The sequence below is a fragment of the Balaenoptera borealis genome (genome assembly GCF_965194805.1).
Source record: "Balaenoptera borealis genome assembly, chromosome: 11".
Lineage (NCBI taxonomy): Eukaryota > Metazoa > Chordata > Mammalia > Artiodactyla > Balaenopteridae > Balaenoptera > Balaenoptera borealis.
This window is the reverse complement of record NC_138868.1, coordinates 213676-235796: the sequence shown is the minus strand read 5'-3', so window position 1 is coordinate 235796 and position 22121 is coordinate 213676. Positions and strand designations below refer to the sequence as shown.

General features: G+C 62.9%; 3 protein-coding genes across 6 annotated transcripts in view; 2 read left to right on the top strand and 1 right to left on the bottom strand.

Annotated features, from left to right (window-relative positions):
- The first annotated feature begins 45 nt into the window (after positions 1 to 45).
- On the top strand, positions 46 to 6296 carry SIGIRR (single Ig and TIR domain containing). 4 transcript variants are annotated; one of them, XM_082341737.1, is made up of 10 exons: positions 46 to 307; positions 2005 to 2167; positions 3067 to 3265; positions 3772 to 3905; positions 4005 to 4145; positions 4543 to 4686; positions 4969 to 5071; positions 5136 to 5286; positions 5470 to 5659; positions 5962 to 6296. In XM_082341737.1, exons 1-10 carry the CDS (start codon positions 257 to 259, stop codon positions 6123 to 6125), a joined length of 1440 nt encoding a protein of 479 aa, XP_082197863.1. In that variant the 5' UTR covers positions 46 to 256; the 3' UTR covers positions 6126 to 6296. The 4 variants fall into 4 exon arrangements, with proteins under 4 accessions (XP_082197863.1, XP_082197864.1, XP_082197862.1 ...); XM_082341736.1 differs by lacking the exon at positions 46 to 307 and having other exon boundaries at positions 1081 to 2167; positions 4071 to 4145; XM_082341735.1 differs by lacking the exon at positions 46 to 307 and having other exon boundaries at positions 1083 to 2167.
- An 859-nt stretch (positions 6297 to 7155) lies between these two features.
- PKP3 (plakophilin 3) lies at positions 7156 to 16699 on the bottom strand. Its single transcript, XM_082341722.1, has 14 exons — positions 16041 to 16699; positions 14306 to 14501; positions 12010 to 12086; positions 11273 to 11904; positions 11062 to 11185; positions 10282 to 10486; positions 9812 to 9986; positions 9278 to 9395; positions 9033 to 9203; positions 8764 to 8949; positions 8314 to 8467; positions 7908 to 8100; positions 7722 to 7809; positions 7156 to 7535 (listed from the first exon to the last, which is right to left on the bottom strand). The coding sequence occupies exons 1-14, from the start codon at positions 16119 to 16121 to the stop codon at positions 7500 to 7502; spliced, it is 2436 nt and encodes an 811-aa protein (XP_082197848.1). The 5' UTR covers positions 16122 to 16699; the 3' UTR covers positions 7156 to 7499.
- Positions 16699 to 22121, top strand: part of LOC309605676 (uncharacterized protein) — a 31033-nt gene continuing 25610 nt past the window's right edge. Inside the window, exons 1-4 of the mRNA XM_082341769.1 lie at positions 16699 to 17005; positions 17915 to 17974; positions 18463 to 18562; positions 21713 to 21944. Of these exons, the coding sequence (XP_082197895.1) occupies positions 16899 to 17005; positions 17915 to 17974; positions 18463 to 18562; positions 21713 to 21944 (499 nt within the window). The 5' untranslated portion in view covers positions 16699 to 16898. The remainder of the gene's footprint in view (positions 17006 to 17914; positions 17975 to 18462; positions 18563 to 21712; positions 21945 to 22121) is intronic.

Below are 22121 nucleotides of genomic sequence, written 5' to 3'. Positions count from 1 at the left end.
GGCAGGCGGGGCTGGCGGGGAGAACCACCAACTGCCCGCCAGCCCGCTGGGGAGGAGGGTGGGTGTCTGGGTGGGGTTTAGGTTGAGGAGAGGATGTGACTGCAAAGCCAGGAAGCTACGGGGAAAGTTCTTATTAAAACGCACAAACAAAAGCCAGGGCCTCGCCGTGCTTGGCGATGCGTCTGGGGCAGCCGTGGTGATTTGGACTGGGCCGGGGGCCCAGCCGAGCAAAGAGTTTGCTCCCAAGCACACGTGAATGACCTCAGTGACGGACATCCCCTCCTCAGGAGGAAAGAGCTGGAACCAGGTGACTCCGTGTCCTCGCTGCTCAGCGTGAGCCTGTGTTCTCGTCCTCGGATGCCTTTTCCGGCCTGAGCCCTGCCCTCGAAATCAGGCCTGGCTGAGGGGAGGCCCGCAAAGCACGTGGCTTGTGTGAGCACGTGTGTGCGTGGTGCGTGTGTGCCAGTGAGAGAGCGAGGGGTGATGGGAGGCTGAGGGTGGGTGTGAGGTGCGGGGTGTGGGGTGTGCACAGATGCTCGTGGTTGTGTGCCAGGTGTGTGGACTGCCAGAGTGTCGGAGGTGTGGGGAGTGTGCACGTGTGCACGGGGACCAAGAGCTTAGTGCAGGCCTGTGTGGGACGTGCAGGGGGCGGGTGTACAGCACAGAGACCATACAGAGCACAGGGAGGGTTGCAGCGGAGGGTGTGCAGGGGGACACCTGTCACCTGGCCATGTGGTTTGGCCTGAATTTCCAGGAGGGTCCGAGGTTGCCTTTCCAGGGGTAGGAGGTCTTCCGAGGTTACAGAGGCCAAGGGGCCACTGCAGGAGTTGCCCTGGGACCCGCTGGGCTGGGGGAAGGGGTGTGAGCCGTCCAGCCTCCCATAGCCCTCAGTGGGCTTGTCCTCCTGCTTCAAGGGCCTTCCCAGGACTGCCCTCCACTCCAGACGACTTCTGGAAGGACCCTCTGCACCAGGCCCCCGGGAACGAGCCTGATGCTCCACCGATTTCCGAGGAAATTCCAGCCCAGCCAAACTAGGGGCTTCCAGCTGATCACGGGTCCACGTCGGGTCACCCGTGCCGAAGGAATGGGGGGCAGGCTAAGACTCGTCCCTGCAAAGCCTCAGGGGCCCCACGGGTGGGGGGAGGGCCTGAAGGAGCCGGGGCCCTGGTGTGTGCACTTAGCAGGGAGAAGGGGGAGGACTAGATACCCAGTAAATACCCGCTGGGCGCCAGGGAGGAGATGCCCAAGGCCCGGCTGCCAAGGAGTCTTCCTCGAAGGCTCTGACACTGGGGCTTCACGCCCCGCCTTTCAGCCCAGGTCACTGGAGAGCTTTTGGGTCAAGAGGCATGTGGCTGCTGCCAGTCTGGCGGGGAGTGGTCCCGGACCCCGCGCAGGAGAAAAAGGTCACCTGTGGGCGGGTGGGGGCTTCCCCTGGAGAACCAGATGGGCAGTGTGGACGAAAGTGCCTGGGTCTGAAGATGACAAACGGGTGGCGGCGCCAGCACAGGACCCAGAAGGAGGGCTGCCCCGTGAGACCAGCCTGACCCCCCCCGCTCGCCCCTCCTGCCTCGACACCTCGGCCCAGTGCAGCCTCAAATGCTGGGTTCACGCGTGCGTGGTGCACCCAGGACGGCGTCCAGAACAAAACCCCATGGCTGGGAGTGAGGCTCGGTCAGGCAGCCCAGCACTCGAGAAGCCCGAGCCCCCCGGAGCCTCGGTGCAGGCCGAGTGCGGCTGTGCTGCAGCCCCCCTGCCTGTATGTGGCAGCCCTGTCCCAGGGGACCTGGGAACGAGGCCAACTCCCGGGCTCACGAGGGGTGCCGGGAGTGCTGTCCCACCCTGGGCTGTCACGGTGTCCCCGGGGCAGATGACGTGCAGTCTAGGCTGTGCCTGGTGCTCTGCGGCCTCCACGCGGCAGCTGGGGCAGAGGCAGTGCTTCGGTGGCCAGAGTTACACGTTAACTTATCCTGTTCTTGTTTAACTTGCTCCCGGGGATGGCGGCAGCCTCTGACCCGTCCCGGTGCCCTGACTGACTGGCCACAAGGACAGAGATTGAATCCTGCCCAGCCCTTGAGGGATCAGTCTGCTCGGCCAAGGAGCCCCGGGGAGCCGTGGGTGGCACCAGTGTCCAGCCTGCCTCGAGGAGGCCCCGGCCAGACCATGGCAGGTAGACGGTCAGAGAGGGATGGGCACGGGCTCCACTCCCACCTCCTGCCCCTCAGGCTGGCTCCACGCTGCAGTGTGGCCTGGCCTCTCTGCTTGGCCTCAAGCCAGGGCTACAAAGACCTCTGTTTGCCCCTCCCCTATGGCCCGGGGTCCTGACCCCATGGTTAGGATGGGCCCTCACCCTCTCCTGCCCAAGGCCTCTAGACCAGGCTCGTGGGGGTCAGTAAAGCCCAGGGATACTGGGAGTGGGCGCTGCTGGGGGGCCATGGGGGGCGGGCTGCTGGGAGACCACACTACCAAGATGATGGCGGTCTTCTATGCCTACCGGCTCCGGCTCATCACCCCAATTTAAAGATGAGAAAGTTCAGATCTTGGGGAGGTGAGAAGGCTTGCCTGTGGCCAGGAGTAGAGGGTCCTGGAACCCCCAGCTCCCATACCAGGTGGAAGGTGCTGACACGCAACCCCTGACTCCCCCACACCACCGGTGTCCAGCAGAGGGGCCGGGGCCTGGCATCAGAGCAGTGGGCGACAGGTGCACACAGGAAATGTGTGCTGGCTCACGTCCTGGGTAGACAGGCAGCTAGGCGGGCCCTGCTGAGCTGGGGGGCGGAGCTGGGGGGCGGTGCTGGGTCAGCTCAGCCATGACTCCATGCTAACATCTCTGAGGACTGGCGGCCACATCCAGGGCAGGCAGAACACAGAAGAACCAGCCGCTGCTGGGGTAAGACGTGCCAGATGCCAGGCCCTGTCCCCCAAGGGACTTGTGGACAGACATGGCGTGGTTACCAAGCAACACATGCCACTGGCCACCTTGGTTTTTTCCTGGCCCACAGACCATCTGTGGACAGTGGGAGGCTGGCATCGTGGGCAGAGCTAACCCACTGGGTCCTCTCTCTGCAGGACCCTGCGACAGGGCCCCTGACTTCCTCTCCCCATCTGGAAACCAGGTCCTGTGGCCTGCCCTGGGCAGTGTGGTCACTCTGAACTGCACGGCCTCGGTGGTCTCTGGGCCCCACTGCCCCTTGCCCTCGGTCCAGTGGCTGAAAGATGGGCTGCTGCTGGGCAATGGAAGCCACTATGACCTCCATGAGGACTCCTGGTAAGAGATGAGGGTGTCTGGGGTCAGGTGACCACGCTGGATATACCCACCCCCAGTGGCCTCTCTGACCTACACCCTGGTCTGTAATCACCTGGACATGGGCTGGGGAGTGACTGGCCAGACATGACACGGGCAGAGTGCCACTCTGGATGCACACTAAGAGTCAGTGACTGCAGGGACAGATGGCCCCTCTAGACACTCACCTTGTAGGCCGCCCAGGGCCATGGGTGCCAGCAGAGTCCTACAGCCTGAATTACTCATTGACCGTCGGGCCAAGCCTAGGATCTGAGGACCCCCAGGACCCAGACCCAGGATTAGGGTGACTGTCCCAAAAGGGATCCACACCCCCTTCATGTTCTGGCCATTTCTCTTAGCTTATGGCCCAAGGACTGCCCAGGAGGCCCAAATCTGCAGCCTCTCTGGGCGAGTCCCGGACAAGTGGGGCTCTGGGGCATCCAGTGATGCTGTTGGGCCCCAGGTGAGGGGGTGGGGCCTGGTCTCCCCAGGGTCAAGGCCAACTGGTCAGAGGTGCTTGTGTCCAGTGTCCTGCGGATCAACCTGACCAGTACTGAGGACTTCAGGACCTTCACCTGCTCCGTCCAGAACACCAGCTCCTCTTCCTTCACTCTTGGGAGAGCTGGTGAGTGGGGTCCAGTGGGGTAGAAGCTAGGAGGGAGGCCTGGGGAGCCTTTAGGCTTGGAGGGTGCTGGGGCGGCTCAGTCAGTGGCTCTGTCCCCAGGCCTGGCTGGACATGTGGCCGCGGTGCTGGCCTCACTCCTGGTCCTGCTGGTCCTGCTCCTGGCAGCGCTGCTATACGTGAAGTGTCGACTCAATGTACTGCTCTGGTACCAAGACACGTATGGGGAGGTGGAGATGAACGGTGCGTGGGGCGCAGATGGATGGGGAGGCGGAGTCAGCCACGGGGCCTCCGTAGGCTCAGCTCTGGGTGGGGGGGATTGGCTCTGGAGGTGGGGGCGAGGAGGTATCCGTCCCTGGAGGGCACTGGCGAGATCCCAGTCCAGGGAAGGGGGGTGTCTCTGTGCGGCCCAGGAGGGCACAGGGCCGGCCGAAGGGGGCCACGGTAGCCTGGTTCCAGGGCTCCACTCGGAATCCTGTGCTGAGGAGGGGTCTAAGCGGGGTCCGGGGCCGAGATCTGCTGGGTCTGCGTCTGGGGGGCTGGCCTGGCCCCTGGGGCACAAGGGGGGAGGTTTAGGGGGCCCCGAGGGTGGCAGGCCTAGGCCTGGAAAGCGGCCGCGCTGACCCGCCGCCACCCGCAGACGGGAAGCTCTACGACGCCTACGTCTCCTACAGCGACAGCCCCGAGGACCGGAAGTTCGTGAACTTCATCCTGAAGCCGCAGCTGGAGCGGCGCCGGGGTTACAAGCTCTTTCTGGACGACCGCGACCTCCTGCCGCGCGCGGGTACCGCGGCGCCCTACCCCTTTCCGCTCGGGCCCAGCCCCGATCCGGGGCGCAGGCCCCACCCCTGTTCCGGCCCAGACCCCGCCTTTCCAGGGCCACGCCCCTCAAGCCCGCCTCCTCCCCGTCCAGGACCCAGCCCCATCTCTCGGGCCCCGCCCCTGTTCCGGCCCAGATCCCGCCTTCCCAGGGCCACGCCCCCTCGGGTCCTCAGGCCCAGGCTAGGGCCCCGCCCCTTCTAGGGCCCCGTCCGCACCGCCCACGCCGATGCCCGGGTTCCCGCAGAGCCGTCGGCCGACCTCCTGGTGAACCTGAGCCGCTGCCGGCGCCTCGTCGTGGTGTTGTCCGACGCCTTCCTCGGCCGGGCCTGGTGCAGTCACAGCTTCCGGTGGGTCCCGCGCGGGGCTGGGTGGGCCCCAACTGCGCCCCTCCTGACGGTGCCGCCCTCGCAGGGAGGGCCTGTGCCGGCTGCTGGAGCTCACGCGCAGACCCATCTTCATCACTTTCGAGGGCCAGCGGCGCGACCCCGCACACCCTGCGCTCCGCCTGCTGCGCCAGCATCGCCACCTGGTGACCCTGCTGCTCTGGAGGCCCGGTTCCGTGGTGCGGAGGGGCAGGGGGCGGGGAGGGAGGGGACTTGTGCATGGGAGCCCGTGGGCGGAGGCGCCATGGTCAGCCGCCCAGAGGAGTGGGCTCTTTGGGGCCAAGGGGACCAGGGTCTTTCCGTGTTGGCACCCACCCCCCTCAATTGTTCACGCCTGCTAACTGCCCCACCTTGGTCTCCAGACACCTTCCTCCGATTTTTGGAAAGAGCTACAGTTGGCGTTGCCACGGAAGGTGCAGTACAGAGCGATGGAGGGAGACCCCCAGACCCGGCTGCAGGATGACAAGGACCCCATGCTGATTGTGCGAGGCCGGGTCCCAGAGGGTCGGACCCTGGACCCGGAGCTGGACCCTGACCCTGAGGGGGACCTGGGTATGCCCACCGGCCCCACCCCTGACCCTGAGAAGCTCAGCCTGAGTTGGAGGGGGGCTGCTGCATAAGGTGGAGCCCCAAAAAGGGTCCAGGCGGTGGGGACTGCTCCCTGCAGCCCGTGGATGGGCTTAATTCCCAGCACCTCCCACTGCCTCTTTCCGTGAAGGTGGTCGGGCCCGGGGCCTGACTGGGAACCTCCAGGACCTCAAATGCCACCATGCAGGAGGGGCAGCAGGGAGTGACCCTGGCAGAAGGCAGGCTGTGGGCAGCCCAGCCTCAGGCCTGGCGGTACCCCTCCCCAGGTGTACGAGGGCCTGTCTTTGGGGAGCCAGCAGCTCCACCGCATGCAAGTGGGGTCTCGCTTGGAGAGGGCCAAGGCAGTGAAGTGGATGTGTCGGACCTTGGCTCCCGAAACTACAGTGCCCGCACGGACTTCTATTGCCTGGTGTCGGAGGATGACGTGTAGCCCCTGCCCCCTGGAGCAGCACGATCACCAGGGACGGCTGGGGGCAGGGCTGATTTTTTTCCCACTCAGCAGGACCACGAGCCCTGTCTACCTGCAGCCCTGGGACCTCGGGGAAAGAGAGTGGGCCCAGCGACCGTCCTTGTGCCAGAAATAAAGTCCTTTGGAATCCTGCCCAGGTCTCGGCCTCTCCTCTCCTGGGGCAGGAAGGGGGTATGCAGTGTCCTGAGCAGAACCCCCCCCCCCCCACTCACTTCCGTCTCAGGCACTCCAGGGCCCTGGATCCCTCCCTCTTCTCACTCCATGGCCATCTGGTCACCACATCTGGGTGTCCACTCAAGCCCACCCTCTCCCCATCCTCCGTCCTGAGCCAGCTCAGGCACATCTCTTGCGGTGGCCTCCTCGGGTCTCCCTGCGTGGGGCCGTGACTGTTCCCAGGTCCACTCTCATCCAGACAGTCCTTGGGGGCAGGCCCCTCAGAGACTTCAGGTTCTGAGCTTTGCAGAAAAAGCCTGTTGTTGTACAAATATCAGTGGGAACTTTACAAGCAAAAGGCCTGGCTTGGTGAGATGGAGAGAGGTTCCAGAACCTACTGGACCCCAAACCTCAGACAGCATGAGTATCCCTGTCAGGGCACCTCCAGGCCCAGGAAGGCAGGGCGGGGAGAGGTGTTGGATGCATGTGGGACGTGAGCACAGCCCGGCAGGGCAGCACCGAGGCCAGTGGGAGTCACAGCTGCCCCAGAAGTGCTCGTTCCTCTGCACACAAGGTCCCCAGCTCTGCTGCTTCTGCGCCTTACTTGGCTTGAGGCTGCCTCTGCTGTCTGCCCCATCTCCTCCGTTCTCTCCGCCAGCTCTCCCGCTGCCGGACACGCCCTCCTCCCTGTCCTGGGTCCCCTGACCTGGGGAGGCCTGTGTATGGCCCCAGGGGCGAGTGTCCTAAGGGGCAGGCATGGTTGCGCTTGGGGACATTGCTGAGTCCTTGGGTCCGACCCCCAGGTCTGACCAACCAGAGAAGCATGAGGGCCCGTGGCTGCTGAGTTCACGGCCACCTTTATTCCCATTGCTGGCTGTCCCGAGGCGCTGCTGGGCCGCAGCCAGTGCCACCTCTGCCAGTGTGACCTGGCCACCACCCCACGCATCAGAGCAGCCTCAAGCCCTGCCCCACCCCCTGCCCTGCAGAAGCCGATTCCCCAGCCGCAAGCCCCTGTCCCCTCCCCCGTGGCCCAGGCCTTCAGGTTGCACGTGGACGGGGCTCCAGCGAGAGCCCCTGGGCCATCATCGACCCTGTCCTCCAGGCTGGCTGGCGAGCAGCCCTGAGCTGAGCCCTTCCCTCGGAGGTGGGTCACATCGCACGCTCCTTCAAGGAAGGCTTCGCCTACGGGCCCAGGAAGTCTTCCTTTCGGTAGCCCTTCTGCGGTGGAGAGGGGGCTGGGGTCAGGGCGCTGCTGCTCCGCACCCCGTCCCCCCGGGTGTGCTGGGAGCGGGCCCCTGGTCTTATGGGTGCCCTGGGCCACATGGGTTTCCGTGTCCTTCCCTGCCGTCCTGGGCCCACGTCCCACACGCACAGCCCCGCCTGCCCTGGACCGCGGGAACATACCGCCCGGAAGTCTCGGTGGAGCTTGTTGTACTGCCACAGGTTGGCCAAGAGGCTGGAGGCTGCCCGGGAGGACGTCTCATTGTCAGGGCTGGGGGGGCAGGGGGCAGGGGTTAGTGGGGTGACAGGCTTGGCCAGAAGGCAGGGTGAGCTGGGGGGGCAGGGTGGGCACGGGGCTCGGGCCCTGACCTGTCCCGCTTCTTCTTGATGAAGAACAGCTTGCGCAGCCCATCGAAGTAGAGCAGGTCTCGGGCGGCCACGGGACTGGCCACCACCAGGTTGTTGAGGACGGCTATGATGTTCACCAGCACGTCGGCCGGGGGCGAGTTCTCGCCCGGGCTGCCAGGCAGCTTCTCAATCAGGTGACTCACCACCTTGGTGGCTGCCAGGAGGTCGGGGCGGTCAGTCTCCGTTGCCCGCCCCCTGCCCCGCCCCCTTGGCACCGGCCGTCCCCTGCTCCCCCAGGGAGCTGGTGCGCCTGTCTGCCCACCAGCTCTGGCTTCCCAGAAGCCGGCTGGAGGAGCAGTGCAGACGCGTCCCGGCGTGCGCCCAGCCCCGGGGAGGCAGAGCCCGGGCTTCGGGCGGCTGGACTCACACAGCTCGTCCTTGTTCCTGGCGTTCCGAGCCAGGTTTCGGATGAGGCCGGTCAGTGAGCGCAGCTGGTGGTGGTCAGCGGTCCGAACTCGGTCCAGCAGCGGGTTCAGGATGCGCTCCTGCTCCAGAGCCAGCCGGCTCAGCACGCCCGCCCACTGCCGGCGGGAGAGGGGCTGGTGAGAACGGGTGCTGGCGCCCCGTGGAGGCCCCGGGTCTGCTCCCTCCTGGCCCAACCCTCCCGGCACCTTCCTGAAACTCAGTGCAGCCCCGGGGGCCGGAGGTGGCCTCCTCCAGCCGCATCCTGCCTGCCTTCCTCTCTCGCTCCGAAGTTCTGGCCCCCCGATGCACCGTGAAGTCCGGGAGAGCAGGCTCCTGTCCCCCGTCCACCCCTTGCGTGCCCAGTGCCTTGCGTCCCCAGCGCGTGGCCAGGTGTGGTCCCAGGCCACCTCACCCTGCGGTCGCCTGCGGTGATGTTCTGCAGCGCCCCGGCAGCCGCTTCCGTCGTGTGCCGGTTGAGCTCACAGCGCTGCAGCAGCCGGTTGTACAGCGCCACGACCTGGGGGCTCCACAGCCACTCCAGGCCCTTGGGGTCCTTAGACACCTCGGCGAAGGTGAGCGCGTCGGCCATGAGGGGCAGCTGGGCAGGAGGGCGTGGAGGGTCAGCCGAGGTCACCCGGGATCCCTGCTTCCGCCCGCCCGCCTGCCCAGGCCCGCACCCACCTCTCGGAGCCGCCGGCTCTGTGGCGTGAAGCAGCCCACTGCCTCGCCTGGCGGCGCCCCTGCCGCATCCCGGCGGCCTCGGCCCTCCAGCCGCTGCAGGGCCGACGGTGGCATCTCGTCGTACAGGCGGTAGGACAGGTTCCTGAGCACGCACACGGCGTTCTCCACGCTCTGTGGACAGAGGACGGACCTCGGTCAGAGCAGGCTGGAGCCCCTCGGGCCCCGGGGCACTGGCTGACCCTCACCTTGTCCTCGCACTTGCCCGCGTCCAGGGCGTGGTTGATATAGGTGACCAGGGAGTCCACCAGCCCGTGGCACTCACGCATCTTCTGGCGAGTGGCCTGGGAGGCCGAGCTGAGGTTCCTTTGGTTGGAGGCAGATCAGAGACCCCCGTTGGGACCGCAGGCAGAGCCCACCCCACAGGGACCCACCCAAGGCTGAGGTCCTGAGCACCGATCCCCTCCTCCCCCGAGCTGGGCTCTGCCCCTCGGCACCTCCGCGTGCCTGCCCATCCCCCATCCACTTCTCAAAGTGTCCGGGGCTCCGGGGAGGTTATAAATATCAGATCAAATCCCTGATTTAAAGAAATCTGAGCCTGCAGCCCCCAGTCTGTTGACATCTGGCGGGGGGCCACACCTGGTGGCCTGTTCCACTCCTGCGTCAGCGCCTCTGCCTCGCCGTCCACTTCTCCCGGGCCCCCCCCGCGGCCCCGCCTTGTCATTCAGACCTCAGATCCTAACAACGCCCCTTCCCGGGCCCCCGCCTGCTGCCCGTCGCACCTGAGGAAGCCCGTGGCGTTGTAGAAGATCTCCGCTTCCGAGGCGTTCTGCTGGGTGAGGGGCGTTCCCCCGGCCCCCGAGAAGGGGCTCAGCACCAGCTCTGTGAGCTGCTCCAGCGTGTCTCGGGCCAGGCGGTCCTTCAGGTGGTCACTGGAGGACAGGTTCCACAGGATCCCTGGGGCCGGCGGGCCGAGGCCGTGGTCAGGGACGGCCCTCCAGCCCCTCCGCCTCTCCCGGGGATGGCAGGGCGGAGGCCCCTAACCTCTCCCACGGCCCCGCCTGGCACTTCGAGCCTCGCTGGGGAGAGCCTGAGTGTGACGTGTAGGGTCACGGGGCTGCAACGGCGCGGAGAGGAGGACGCTCGGGGCCGCGGGGCCTGGGGCTGGAGTCCAGCTCCAGAGACGTGCCCCAGGGATGGCCGTGGGGACCGAGGGAAGGGCGGCAGAGCGGCGGGCGGGGAGCAGGGCCACCTGTGACGTTCTTGCGCAGCTCGTCGTCCTGCTCGCGCAGCGTCCGCAGCAGCTCGAAGATGCCGTTCTCCTCCACCAGGGCCAGCTTGTTGTCCGCGTTGTCGTAGACAAGGTTGCGCATGGCGCCCGTGGCGTGGCGCTGCACCTCCTGGTTGGCGTGGTTGAAGAGCTTCACCAGCCTAGCCACCGCCTGCAGGCTGCGGGCCTGTGGGCATAGCCACACGGGTGTTAGCACGTGTGCACACGCTGCATAGGTATGTGCAAACGTATGCAGGTGTATACGGATGTGTGAGTACATATGCAGGTGTATGGAGATGTGTGCAGGTGTGTGCAGAGGTGTGCAGAAACATGCAAATGTGTGCAAGTGTGTGCAGGTATGTGCAGGTATATAGACGTGTGCATACACATACAGGTGTATGGAGATGTGCGCAGGTGTGCGCAGATGTGTGCACATGTGTGCAGAAGCGTGCAGGTGTATAGAGATGTGTGCATACTCATGCAGGTGTATGGAGATGTGTGCAGATGCATGCAAATGTGTGCAAAGGTGTGCAGGTATATAGAGACGTGTGCATCCACATTGCAGGTGTATGGAGATGTACGCAGGTGTGTGCAGGGGTATTCAGATTTGTGCAAGTCAGTCCCTCCTGCCCCTCCTCTGCTGAGGAGGCTCTGGGCAGGTGGGGTCTGCCCAGGCAGCTTGGGGATCAGTGAGGGGTGGTCAGGGACCAGAGGACAGTGAGTGAAGGGGGGCCCATGAGGGTGGTAAGCAGGGGCGGTCACCTGCTTCTTGGCTGCTGTGTCACTGTAGCACTTGTGCTGAATGTAGGCTGCTCCCAGCACCTGCAGGTTGGGATCTGAGGCCATGAGGTACTTGACTGCTGAGGGCAGGTCAATGTCATCAAAGCTGCAGAGACAAGAGACGGGTCAGGCTGAGCCTGGGGCAGACCAGGGTCATGGCAGAAGCCCCCTCCCCGAGCCAGGCCCAGCTCACCCGCTGCTGAGCCTCTGCACAGTGCGGTGGCCACCGTAGCTGTCCAGCCCACGCATGTCCGGCAGGTGGCCCGAGTCGCCCAGGCTGAGGCTGAGGCTGCGCACAGATGGCGCCCGGATAGCGGGCTCCAGGGCGCCCCCTGGCACTCCCCCAGCCCCCGCACGGCTGCGGTGGCCGCTCTGGAACCGCTGCAGGGTCCGCATGGCGGGGGCACGGATGGTCCGGCTGGGCGGCCCCTCGGCAGCCTCCGGCCAGTCCAGGCCCCCAGCCCGGCCACAGCTGGAGCCGGCCTGGCGCTCAGAGGCAAAGGCCCTGTAGGCGGAGGTGGCCGCCGGCTCCAGCGGCTCCTCCACCACTCTGTAGCATTCATCCGGACCCCCGGCCCCCAGCCTGAGCGAGTGCAGGGACAAGGTGTCGTGATCCGCCCAGCTCCCCACCCTACCACGCTCGTGGAAGGACGTGGGCCGGGTGGGCGGGGGCGCCGCGGGCCGGGCACCCCTATACCCTGCGGCCCCAAGGGCACTGCCTCCGCTCTGGGCTGAGCTCAGCCTTCGACCGGAGCTCACGTCCACGGCCGAGCGGGAGGACCAGGAGACAGGGTTGCAGGCGGGCCTGGCGATGGGCCGGAAGGTCTGTGGGGCAGGGAGGGGAGGGCAGTGAGGGGCGCTGGGCTTCCTGACGCTGGAGCCCCCAGAGCCCCCAGAACCTCCCTCACGGGGCTCCGGGCTGTCACTCACCGAGGTGTCCCCGCTCCGGCCCTGGGAGCGGGAGCTGAAACCGGCCTGCAAGGTGTGGTACTGAGCCCGGCACGCGCCTGTGGAAGGGACAGTGCAGCGTGGCTGGGCTGACGGCAAGGCACTGGCCTCCCGCCTGCCCTCCTGCCCTGAGCCCTGGTGGGGAGGCCAGTGGACTCTGGGGCAGGTGCCTTGGCTTCTGGTCCCTGCCGTTGCCTTGTCATCCCTCCCACAGCCCTCGTCCCTTCCAGCTGTGCCCCTCAGCGGGGGACGGATGTGCTCACCCTGCTGACCTCCCGGCTACCTGGGGAGTGTGCCAGGGCCTCCTTCCTCAGCTCCCCGATCCCTGCCAGGGCACAACGCCTGGCCACCGCCCCCAGGAAGCCACACTGACCTCCCGGGAGCCCATCCTGTGCTGTTGGTCACTCACCGCGGACACACAGTCTCCCTGGACCAGCGCCCTGAGGCGCAGTCCCCTGACCCACCTGGCCGAGCCACACCCACCCCTAGCCACACACAAACCGGGGGCACCGGCGCCAGCCCGCCTGCATGGCGAGTGGACAGACGGGCAGGTGGATGGAGGGCGGAGGGTGGAGAGATGGGGGGAGGGCGGGTTGGACCATCGGAAGGATGGGTGGTTGGATGAACAGACTGGTGTGTGAAGGGGTATCTAAGCCGGGAGGACGAAGGGACGGGTGGATGCTGAAGGGACAACTGAATGAATATGTGGATGACAGGTGGCGCGGGGTGGTTGGTCGGGTGTATAGGAAGAGCTGAGAACGCCCGGAGAAGAGTTGGGCAAAGGTCAAACCAAGGCAGAGCAGTGGGAACGGACTGGGGTGGCATCACCTGGGCAATGCCAGGGGCGGGGTCTTTGGATGGGGAGGGTGTTCCTGGGGTGGGCAGCCTCTGCTAGAGTCCCTGCTGTGGCCACACCTGGAGGGGGAAGAGTCCCATCCCCCAAAGGCCAGGGTAGAGTTCCTTGGCTGAAGGGATTCAGGGTGAGGGTGAAGGGAAGGGGGGGCCTTGGACCCTCCCCCAACCTCTGCCTCAGTGAGGTCTGGGGGGACTCCCCCGCCCAGCACGCTCCCCAGACGGGCCCTGGTTAATGAGGCTTCTGGGCAGGGGCTATTCACCCCTTGACTCTAGTGAGGCTCAGCCGTGGGGGGGCACGGCCCCGAGCCCAGGGGCCTTACCCCCACCCCCAAATTATAATCCTTTTCCCCCCTAATTGCCAGGGTAGCCAGGGTGGTAATTAACCCCTCCCTGCTCCCTCCTCTACCCCATGACCCCTGGGCACCCAACTTGGCCACCAGCAAGGCTGAGGCCCGGGTAGGGGAGGACGCAAGAATCCAGGCAGCCCTGGCGGCCCCTGTGCTGGCTGACCCGCTTATCCCCCGACCAGCAGCTGGCGGCCAGTACTGGGAAGGGCTCTCTGGAGATCACGCGAGCCACTGTGAAGCGGGGTCTTGGCCCCTGACATCCTGGAGGCTCCTCTTACTATCTAACCTTGGTCCCTGTTGCTGCAGCCTGGCAAGGGAGGAAATGGCATTTCTAGAAGCGCCCTGAACTTGCTGCACACACTGATGCACACGCACACACACACGTACACCCGTGCACGTGCCCCATGCACGAACCGGGGTTCCTACACAGGGGGCTGCCTGGCCCTGAGGGGCATTCCCCCACCCGCTGCTCTCATGGAGAGTATCCGGGTCACCCCAGCAGGGCCCCCCCCCGCAATTCCGCAGGGAGACCCTGGCCCAGACAGGCCGTGGCTCTCCTCCAGGAGTCCCAGACCCCGCCCCTCACCTTTCTGTCTGCTCATTCCCGTGGGGCATGGGGGGTAGACGCTAGAGTCTGGGCGTCTGTGTCTCTGCGTTTGTGTCTCCAGGGGAGTGACGTGTGTGTCTGCGTATCTGAGACCGTGTGTGAGCCCATGGGATGTGGGACCGGACGCGTGTGTGTTCCGGGTTTGCCGACAGAGACAGACCCGGCCGGCCACATGCCACTTCTCCCGTGCCCCACCTGGGGGGGCGGGAGGCTCAGGGCCCAGTGGGCAGGTGAGGCCCAACCCGGCTCGCAGGGAGGACCCCCGGGGTCCCTGCCAGGAGGTGGAGGCCTCACCTTTGGCTTCTCCCACGCCTGGAGGCGTAGGGCGGTGACTCAAGGCGGGCCTGAGTGAGTCAGGGAGCTGAATCCGAAGTGGCCCCACCGCGGCCTCTGGCCCTCGCACCACCACGCCCGCCGGGGCCACCTCCACCCGCCACCCACCGTGGGCACCCGGCCAGCGTCTGCCTACCTCTGGCCGCCTCGGCCACCCCGTCGGGCTGGGCCGGCCCGTTCTGCCAAGGCTGCTGACCCAGCTGCAGGAGGCGAGCGCGGACCTGCTCCTGGACGCGAGCTGCACGCAGCCTCTCGGCCTCCGGCCCTTCGGTGCCCCGGCGGTCCAGCTGCAGGTCCGAGGGCAGCGCCAGGGAGTACACACCCATCTCGGGCTGCAGGGCCGACAGCAGGAAGTTACCGTCCTGCATGGCGGCGGGCGCGGGGGCCGGGTCTGCCTGGCCTGGGCCCGGTCGCCACCTCCAGCCCGATTTGTCTCCGCTGTCTCTTCCCGCGCGGCCCTGTCCCCGAAGTCCCCTCCCCGCTGGCCTCGCCCAGGGCTGGCCCGGAGACTGACGCCGCCCAGCCCTGAGCTCAGCTAGGGGCGGGGACACCTGGGCCAGGTGGGAGGGAGGGGCTACCACCCGCTTAAGGTGGAATTTGGGCGGAAGAACAGGCCATGCGCGTTCCCCCTCCTTCTGCCCATCCCAGGACAGGGCAGAAGGGGTCCGGGCCCTTCTTTGTTCCCAGCCTGTCTTTTGGGATAGGCCACAGCCGGTCCTTTGGGCCTACTGTTCTGAGCATTAGGGAAGGGCGGAGGGAGGCCACCTCGGGGAGTCTGAGGGCGGGGGCTCCCCCACCCTGGGGAGCTGGGGGCTCCAGGTCACTCCAGGGACCAGGCACCGCAGCAGTGAGGTTGGAGTGAGGCCTAGCAGGGGTCAAGTGCTAAGGGACAGAGTTGAGGATAAAAGGCTTGGAGTGGAGCTTTAGGGTGGATGGGGGCTCTATGGGGCCCTCGTCCTGGTCCTTGGTGCCCAAGAGACCCCAGAAGCAAGAGGTGAGACGGGCCCACCCCAGGCTCATGACCCCCCAGACCTCCATCCTGCAGACTCCGGAAGTGCCCCCAGCCCCCCGCCTCTGCACAGGCCTCCAGAGGGCTGGCTGGCCCTCCCGGGCTCCCGCCCCCCCAGGCTGTGGAGGTGGGAGGCCTCTCCCAACCCATGAGTCAAGGCTCAGCTCAGCAGGGGCAGGCGGGGCTGCCCCAGGGGGTTGACTCAGAGGGGCCCTCCTGCCCTGGCTGGGGGCGCAGGATCTGGCGTGCGCCGGGGAGAACCCAGGAGTCCAGGCGAGCAGGGACTTTGAGGGGTGGGAGTTGTGTGGGGAGGGGAGGCCCAGCAGTCAGAGGTGGGAGCGGGAGGGCCAGGCTTAGCAGCGCTCGCCCCAGGAAGGTCTCCCTGGAGCGGCACCGCCAGCTGGGCCAGCACACTCCAAGGCCTCCCGTGTAGGCCCGGCTTGGATCCAGGACAGGCCCCTGGCGGACTGAGTTGGGGCTGAGCCCAGGGGGGCTGGAGGGGTGCGGACTGAGTGGCCTCATGTACCTCCTGGGTTCCCCTGGAAAAGTCGCCCTGGGGCCACCCTCACAGGCCTTCCCTCCCATGGGAGGCCCTGACCCTGGGCCCTGGCCCCCTGAAGGCAGGGGACGGGACGTGAGCCCAGGTGGGAATGGTGGCTGGGGGCAGTGGCCTGGGGGCGAGGTGGGGTCGGGGTCAGAAGGCAGCCCTAGGGGTGAGGTCAGTGCTGGGGAGGGGACTGGGGGTGGGAGTCAGAGGTCAGCGTGGGGGGTGAGAGAGGGAGGGGAGGGTCCCCGGAAAGGACAAGGTGAACCCTGGGGTGGAGTCTCCTGGCTCAGGGGATGGGCACAGTGGGCGACCTACCCTGCTGGTGGTCCAGATACTGCCGGCCTCCGGGCTCATCCCAGAGGCCTCCGCTGCCGGCTGAGGAGTCCTGGGCTGCATCCCGGGCCCAGCACTGCCGTCGGGGCCTCAGTGTGGGACAGGACTGCCGGGGCACCGGGAGGGTGGGGTGGGAACGCCCGCACGCCCAGCGAGCTCATCAGACCGGTTGCTTCCCTGGGAGACGTGTTTTGTGTGGAAAAATCCCAGGATACAAGTTTGTACAGCGCTGAGTGCGCCTGGAGGCCCGCCCTTCACGCGAGTCCACCTGGGATCCCCCTGGCAGGGCAGCAGGCCTCGAGGGGCAGACTGCAGGTGGGGTCCAGAGGTCCTGGGTGGTGGGACAGGGCTGCAGAGGGATGGAAGGGGCTTTGGTGGGGTCGGAGCCACGGGATGGAGAGGAGGTGCCAGGCAGACACCCCCTAGGTCCGGTTTTCCACAGCTTGCGGGGGCCTCAGGGCCAGTTCTCTGGGGCTTCCCCCTCCTCTTGGCAGGGAGGGCTGCGGGTGCCCCCAGGCTGTGCCGAGCCTCCCTGAGGACCTGTGGACCCCTCCACCTCCCCATCTCGGATCTCCTGCCTCTGTGGCTCAGGGTCCAGGGAAACCCTGGGGATCCCGGGCGAGGTTTCTCTAACCACTGCAGGGCCTGAGGGACTGGCTGTGGCTTGAAACCTGTTCCACCCGAAGCTCAGAGCCCGGTGCAAGCCCTGCGACCAGCCTCTGCTCCGTCCTCCCCGAGCGCACCCTCTTCCGGGAGCTGGTGTGCAGGGAGAGAGCAGGAGGAGGAGGATTCTGTGCCGGCTTGAGGGTGAACTTCCTGCGGGAGGGGACTCTGTGGCAGATGGGGGAAGATTCACCCAGGGAGCTTAGAAAACAGGCGGTAGGTCCTGGAGGTCTGCGTTGGTGCACTTTCGGGTTTGAGATCCCGGGACCTGAGGGCCTGCAAGGGTGAGGGATGCTCTTACTTGGGAGGTGGGGGGATGGGGGAGCCTGGACTCTGCCCTGGGGCGTGGGAAGGAAGGGCTATGGGAGCCCAAGAGGGGCAGGTTAGCATTTACAACCCCGACAGCTTAGAGGTCGGGCTGGGGTATTTACTGGAGGAGGTGGACCCCAGGCAGTTGTTACAAAAGTCTCTGGAGGAGGGCTAGGGGATGGGGGGCGATATGGGGTGGTTTTCAGGGACGAGGGCCAGAGTAGGAGGCGGGTGGAAGGACGGACGCCCCCCTAGTGCTGGCTTTGGTGACCTGGGAGGCACTCACTGTGAAGGGGCTAGGGGCTGCCCGGTGTGTGAGGGCGGAGCTGGAGGAGGGGTACAGAGGGCGCCCCACCCCACCTCGGTGCGGAGTCTGGAGGGGGGCTATTAGGGGGCAGGAATGGAGGAGAAAAGCTTGAAGATGTAGACAGCAAAATAATATTCAAAACAAGATTCGGGAGCGAGCTGGAGCACAAAGTTAGGTAGATCGCCCGGGGCCACAGAGCCTGCAGGGGTCGGGATGGATCAGCGCGAGGCGACGCACCAGGCGTGAGGGCGCGGCGCGCCGGCGGGGGCCGGAAAGATGCGGGTCTTGCTGCTCGGGCTCCAGCCGTGCGTGTCCCGGCGCTTCCTGTCAGCAAACTCGCGAACCTTCCAACATCCCGAGGGCGGGGCTCCCGCCACACCCAGCCCAGCCCAGCCCAGCCCGGGGTTAGGGTTAGGGTCCCTCCTCCATGAAGCCTACCTGGACTTGCACATCGGGCGCTGCCCCGGATCCCCCTGGGGCGGGGCATCCTCTGCGCCCCCTGGCGCCCCGCCCCTTTGGCAGGGAAGGTCGCCAAGGGTTACAGCCCCACCTCCACCCGTCCACCCCCTCCCCTCAGGTCGTCCGTCCACCCTGCCGGTTCTGCGCTCTTGCATGCGCTGGCGCTGCTCCGGGGCAGGTGTGTGACCAAGACAGACGCAGCTTCTCGCGGGAGCGCTCCTTCTGGGGTCCGAGGGGGACACAGACCCAGCGGTCCACACGCAGTGATGCTGGTCTGGATGGCGGGTGATGGACAGCTGAGAGCCTCTGGGACAGAGGGGGCGCCTTGCAGAGGCCCCAGAGAGGACCCTAAAGGGAACGGGGTGGCCGGAGCCCATGGTTGGGGGGCGCTCCAGCAGGGGAGGAGGATGAATTGACTAAGGGGGACTGGGGAGGTGGTGGCGGGTCCCCGGGGTGGCCTGGACCAGGAGGGCCCCAGGGCAGGGAGGGTGGAGAGAATGTTGCGTCCCGTCCCTGGAGGGGTGCAAGCTGGTGCTTCCTCCCTCCGGAGGCCTGTCTCGGGTCCTGGAGAAACTCGTCACCACTCATGGGCACTGTTTGCGAGGGCTCGGCGGTGGAGGCTGGGTGGTGGGTGCTTTGTTCACATTCTGTCCTTAATCTTGACAGGGGCACCAGGAGGCGGAGCTGTGACGTGACTCCATTTTACAGACCGGGAAACAGGTTCCCCAGGCTAAATAAGTTTCCAGAAGTTACGAAGCAAGTGAGGGTGTGTAGGGAAAGGTCTCCCTGAGCGGTACAGGGCTGAGCTTGGGGACTGGCGCTGGCCGGTGGGTGGGCGTCTTGGTAGTCCCCCAGCTAGGTCTGGGCCGCTTTCTCCACTGAGGTCAAGAGGGGGATTTGTTTGCCTTCTCCCGGTGGCTTAGCTTCAGTCTTGTTCTCAAAGGGGTTCCCGCTCCCCTGGGCCCTTTCCCATCGCTGCCGCAGGAGCCCTTTGCTCTCACCATCTGCTCGGCTCCGAGACCTGCTGTTGCCTTTTTGGTTGAACAGCATCAGAGCTGGGTAACCCTTCAGGCTCCAGCTTCCTTTCCCGAAGAACCTCCGCCCCCTGGAGCTGTCAGAGCCGGCCCAACCCGGGGGCCGGGGGTGGGGTGGGGGGCGACCAGGGATTTTGTCAGTGTCTGGATTTTGGCCATTCTTATAGGTGTGTAGAAGTATCTCTTTGTTTTATCATATGCATTTCTCCGATGACATGGGACGTGGAGCATCTTTTCATGTGCTCATTTGCCATCTGTATATCTTCTCTGGTGAGGGGTCTATTAAGGTCACTTGACCATTTTTCAGTTGGGTTACTCATTTTATTGTTGAGTTTTAAGAGTTCTTTCTATATTTTGGATAACAGTCATTTCTCAGATGTGTCTTTTGCAAATATTTTCTCCTAGTCTGTGATTTATCTTCTCATTCTTTTGACATTGTCTTTTGCAGAGAAGTTTTTCATTTTAATGAAGTTCTGCTTATCAGTTCTTTCTGTCACGGATCAGCCTTTGGTGTTGTGTGCACCGACTCATCACCACACCCAAGGTCATCTAGGTTTTCTCCTGTGCTATCTTCTAGGAATTTTATAGTTTTGTGTTTTACATTTAGGTCTATGATTGATCTTGAGTTATTTTTTGTAAAGGGTGTAAGGTCTGGGTCTAGATTCATTTTTTGCATGTGGATGTCCAGTTGTACCAGCACCATTTGTTGAAAAGACCATCTTTGCTCCATTGTATTGCCTTTGCTTCTTTGTCAAAGATCAGTTGACTGCATTTATGTGGGTCTATTTCTGAGCTCTCTATTCTGCCCCACTGATCTATTTTGTCTAATCTTTTGCCTGTACCACACTGTCTTGATTGCTGTAGCTCTATAGTAAGCCTTGAAGTTGGATACTGTCAGTCTTCCAAGTTTATTCTTCTTGAATATTATGTTGGCTATTCTGGGTCTTTTGCCTCTCCAGAAAAGAATCAGTTAGTTGATTGGTGGGGTTTTGATTAGGATTGCATTGAATCTATAGATCAAGTTGGGAAAAACTGACATCGTGACAATATTGAGTCTTCCCATCCATCAACATGGACTATGTCGCCATTGATTTAGGTCTTTGATTTCTTTCATCACAGTTTTGTAGTTTTCCTCATATAGATCTTATACATATTTTGTTAGATTTTTACCTAAGTATTTATTTATTTATTTTGGTGCTAATGTAAATGGTATTGTGTTTTAAATTTCAAATTCCAATAGTTCATTGCTAGTGTATAGGAAAGCAATTGACTTCTGTATATTAACCTTGTATCCTGCAACCTTGCTATAACTGATTATTATTATTTTTAAATATTTATTTATTTTGGCTGCGCCAGGTCTTAGCTGCGGCATGCGGACTCTTAGTTGCAGCATGCGTGCGGGATCTAGTTCCCTGACCAGGGATCGAACCCGGGCCCCCTGCATTGGGAGCACAGAATCTTACCCACTGGACCACCAGGGAAGTCCTCATAATTGATTATTAGTTCCAGTTTTTTTTCTTTTCTTTCCTTTTTTTTTTTTTGGCTAATTCTTTTGGATTTTCTCCATAGATGATTATGTCATCTGCAAACTAAAACAATGTTATTTCTTCCTCCTCAATCTGTATACTTTTTATTTCCTTTTCTTGTCTTGTTGCGTTAACTAGTACTTCCAGTATAATATGGAAAAGAAGTGATGAGAAGGATTTATCATTGATTTCTAAAAATGTCTTCAAATGTCACCTCGGACCTCCTCCCCTTCCCCATCTGTGTCCTTGGCAGCCTCATCAGCACCTCAGGGCTTTGCGGGGATGTCACCTTCTCAGGTCAGGCTTTTTCTTTTTTTTTAATAAAAATTTTGCCCATATTTTCTTCTAGAATTTTTTTTTTTTTTTTAATTTTTGGCTGCGTTGGGTCTTCGTTGCTGCACGTGGGCTTTCTCTAGTTGTGGCGAGCAGGGGCTACTCTTTGTTGTGGTGCGCGGGCTTCTCATTGTGGTGGCTTCTCTTGTTGTGGAGCACGGGCTCTAGATGCACGGGCTTCAGTAGTTGGGGCATGCGGGCTCAGTAGTTGTGGCTCGCGGGCTCTAGAGCGCAGGCTCAGTAGTTGTGGCGCATGGGCTTAGTTGCTCCATGGCACGTGGGATCTTCCTGGACCAGGGCTCAAACCCGTGTCCCCTGCACTGGCAGGCGGATTCTTTAACCACCGCACCACCAGGGAAGCCTGGCCAGGCTTTTTCTGATCACTGTTTACAATGGCAGCCACACTCAGACTCACTATTCTCTTTCCAGCTTTATTTTTCTTGACAAGAGCTGCCACCAGCTAATATACTGGAGATGTCTTTACTGTGTCTGTTGTCTGCTCCTCCTCACCCTTCACTAGAATGTAAGTTCTACGAGGCAGGGATTCTTGTCTGTTTTGTTCACCACTTCTTCCACAGTGCCTGGCACATAGTGGGTACTCAATAGTTGTTAAAATGGATTAATAAATTATGGTATACGAATAGTCCAGATTAGATGAAATGTTGTCTGAAATTTTTTTCTGCTTCCAAAGGTAATTCTTTTTCTGATGTGCGTGCTTCCCCTGTTACATTCCCCCCGCCCCACTTTCTTGGAGTATATATTCTTAATTCCAGGGCTGGTTCTTTTCTTGTCACTAACATCTACATCTGGGGATCATTTCTTCTGAACTAGATACTTCGGGAGGAGTGGGCAGTATGAGCTGGGGCATCTGGTAACTTCTGAGTAGGTGTGTGGCAGGTTTGCTGTGTCCTCCACCCTGTGGGCACCAGCAGGCCTCACGTCACAAGTGACTTAGTGTTCACAGACACCCGCTGGCTGCCCTGGTCAGCAGCCACAGAGCTGAATGCCCTGGGCCATCTCTAGGGTCTTCTCAGGGCCCGACTGGAGTGTCCATCTGGTTCCTCTTTCCCTGAAATCCTCCCTGCTGCCCTGTGTTCATGGCGAGGTAAATCTTGCGAGGACTGTTTGGAGTTCTGGGCGGACGTGCAGCCTTCCCACAGGATGAGGCAGTACAGAGTAACAGCCCCAAAGATGTCCATGCCCCAATCCGCAGAACCTGTGGCTGTCACCTCCATGGCAAGAGGGACTTCGCAGAGTAAGTAAAGGATGTTGCTTGGGATGGAGCGATTATCCTCGGTTATGTGGGTGGGTCCAGTGTCATTCCAGGGCTCCTTGTAAGAGGGAGGCAGGAGGGTCAGAGCCAGAGAAGGAGGTGTGATGATGGTAGTAGAGGTGTGAGAGAGACAGGGAGAGTGATATGAAAATGGTAAGC

Bases quoted from the DNA above. Each gene is read 5' to 3' on its own strand.
- SIGIRR (XM_082341735.1), top strand. From the start codon at position 1,759: ATGTGGCAGCCCTGTCCCAGGGGACCTGGGAACGAGGCCAACTCCCGG. The intron at 3,266-3,771 runs GTAAGAGATGAG...TGGTCTCCCCAG, and splicing joins GACCTCCATGAGGACTCCTG to GGTCAAGGCCAACTGGTCAG. The intron at 3,906-4,004 runs GTGAGTGGGGTC...CTCTGTCCCCAG, and splicing joins CTTCACTCTTGGGAGAGCTG to GCCTGGCTGGACATGTGGCC.
- PKP3 (XM_082341722.1), bottom strand. From the start codon at position 16,121: ATGCAGCCCAGGACTCCTCAGCCGGCAGCGGAGGCCTCTGGGATGAGC. The intron at 12,087-14,305 runs GTAGGCAGACGC...TCCCTTCCACAG, and splicing joins GGTGGCCGAGGCGGCCAGAG to GCGCGTGCCGGGCTCAGTAC. The intron at 10,487-11,061 runs GTGACCGCCCCT...CTATGCCCACAG, and splicing joins ACACAGCAGCCAAGAAGCAG to GCCCGCAGCCTGCAGGCGGT.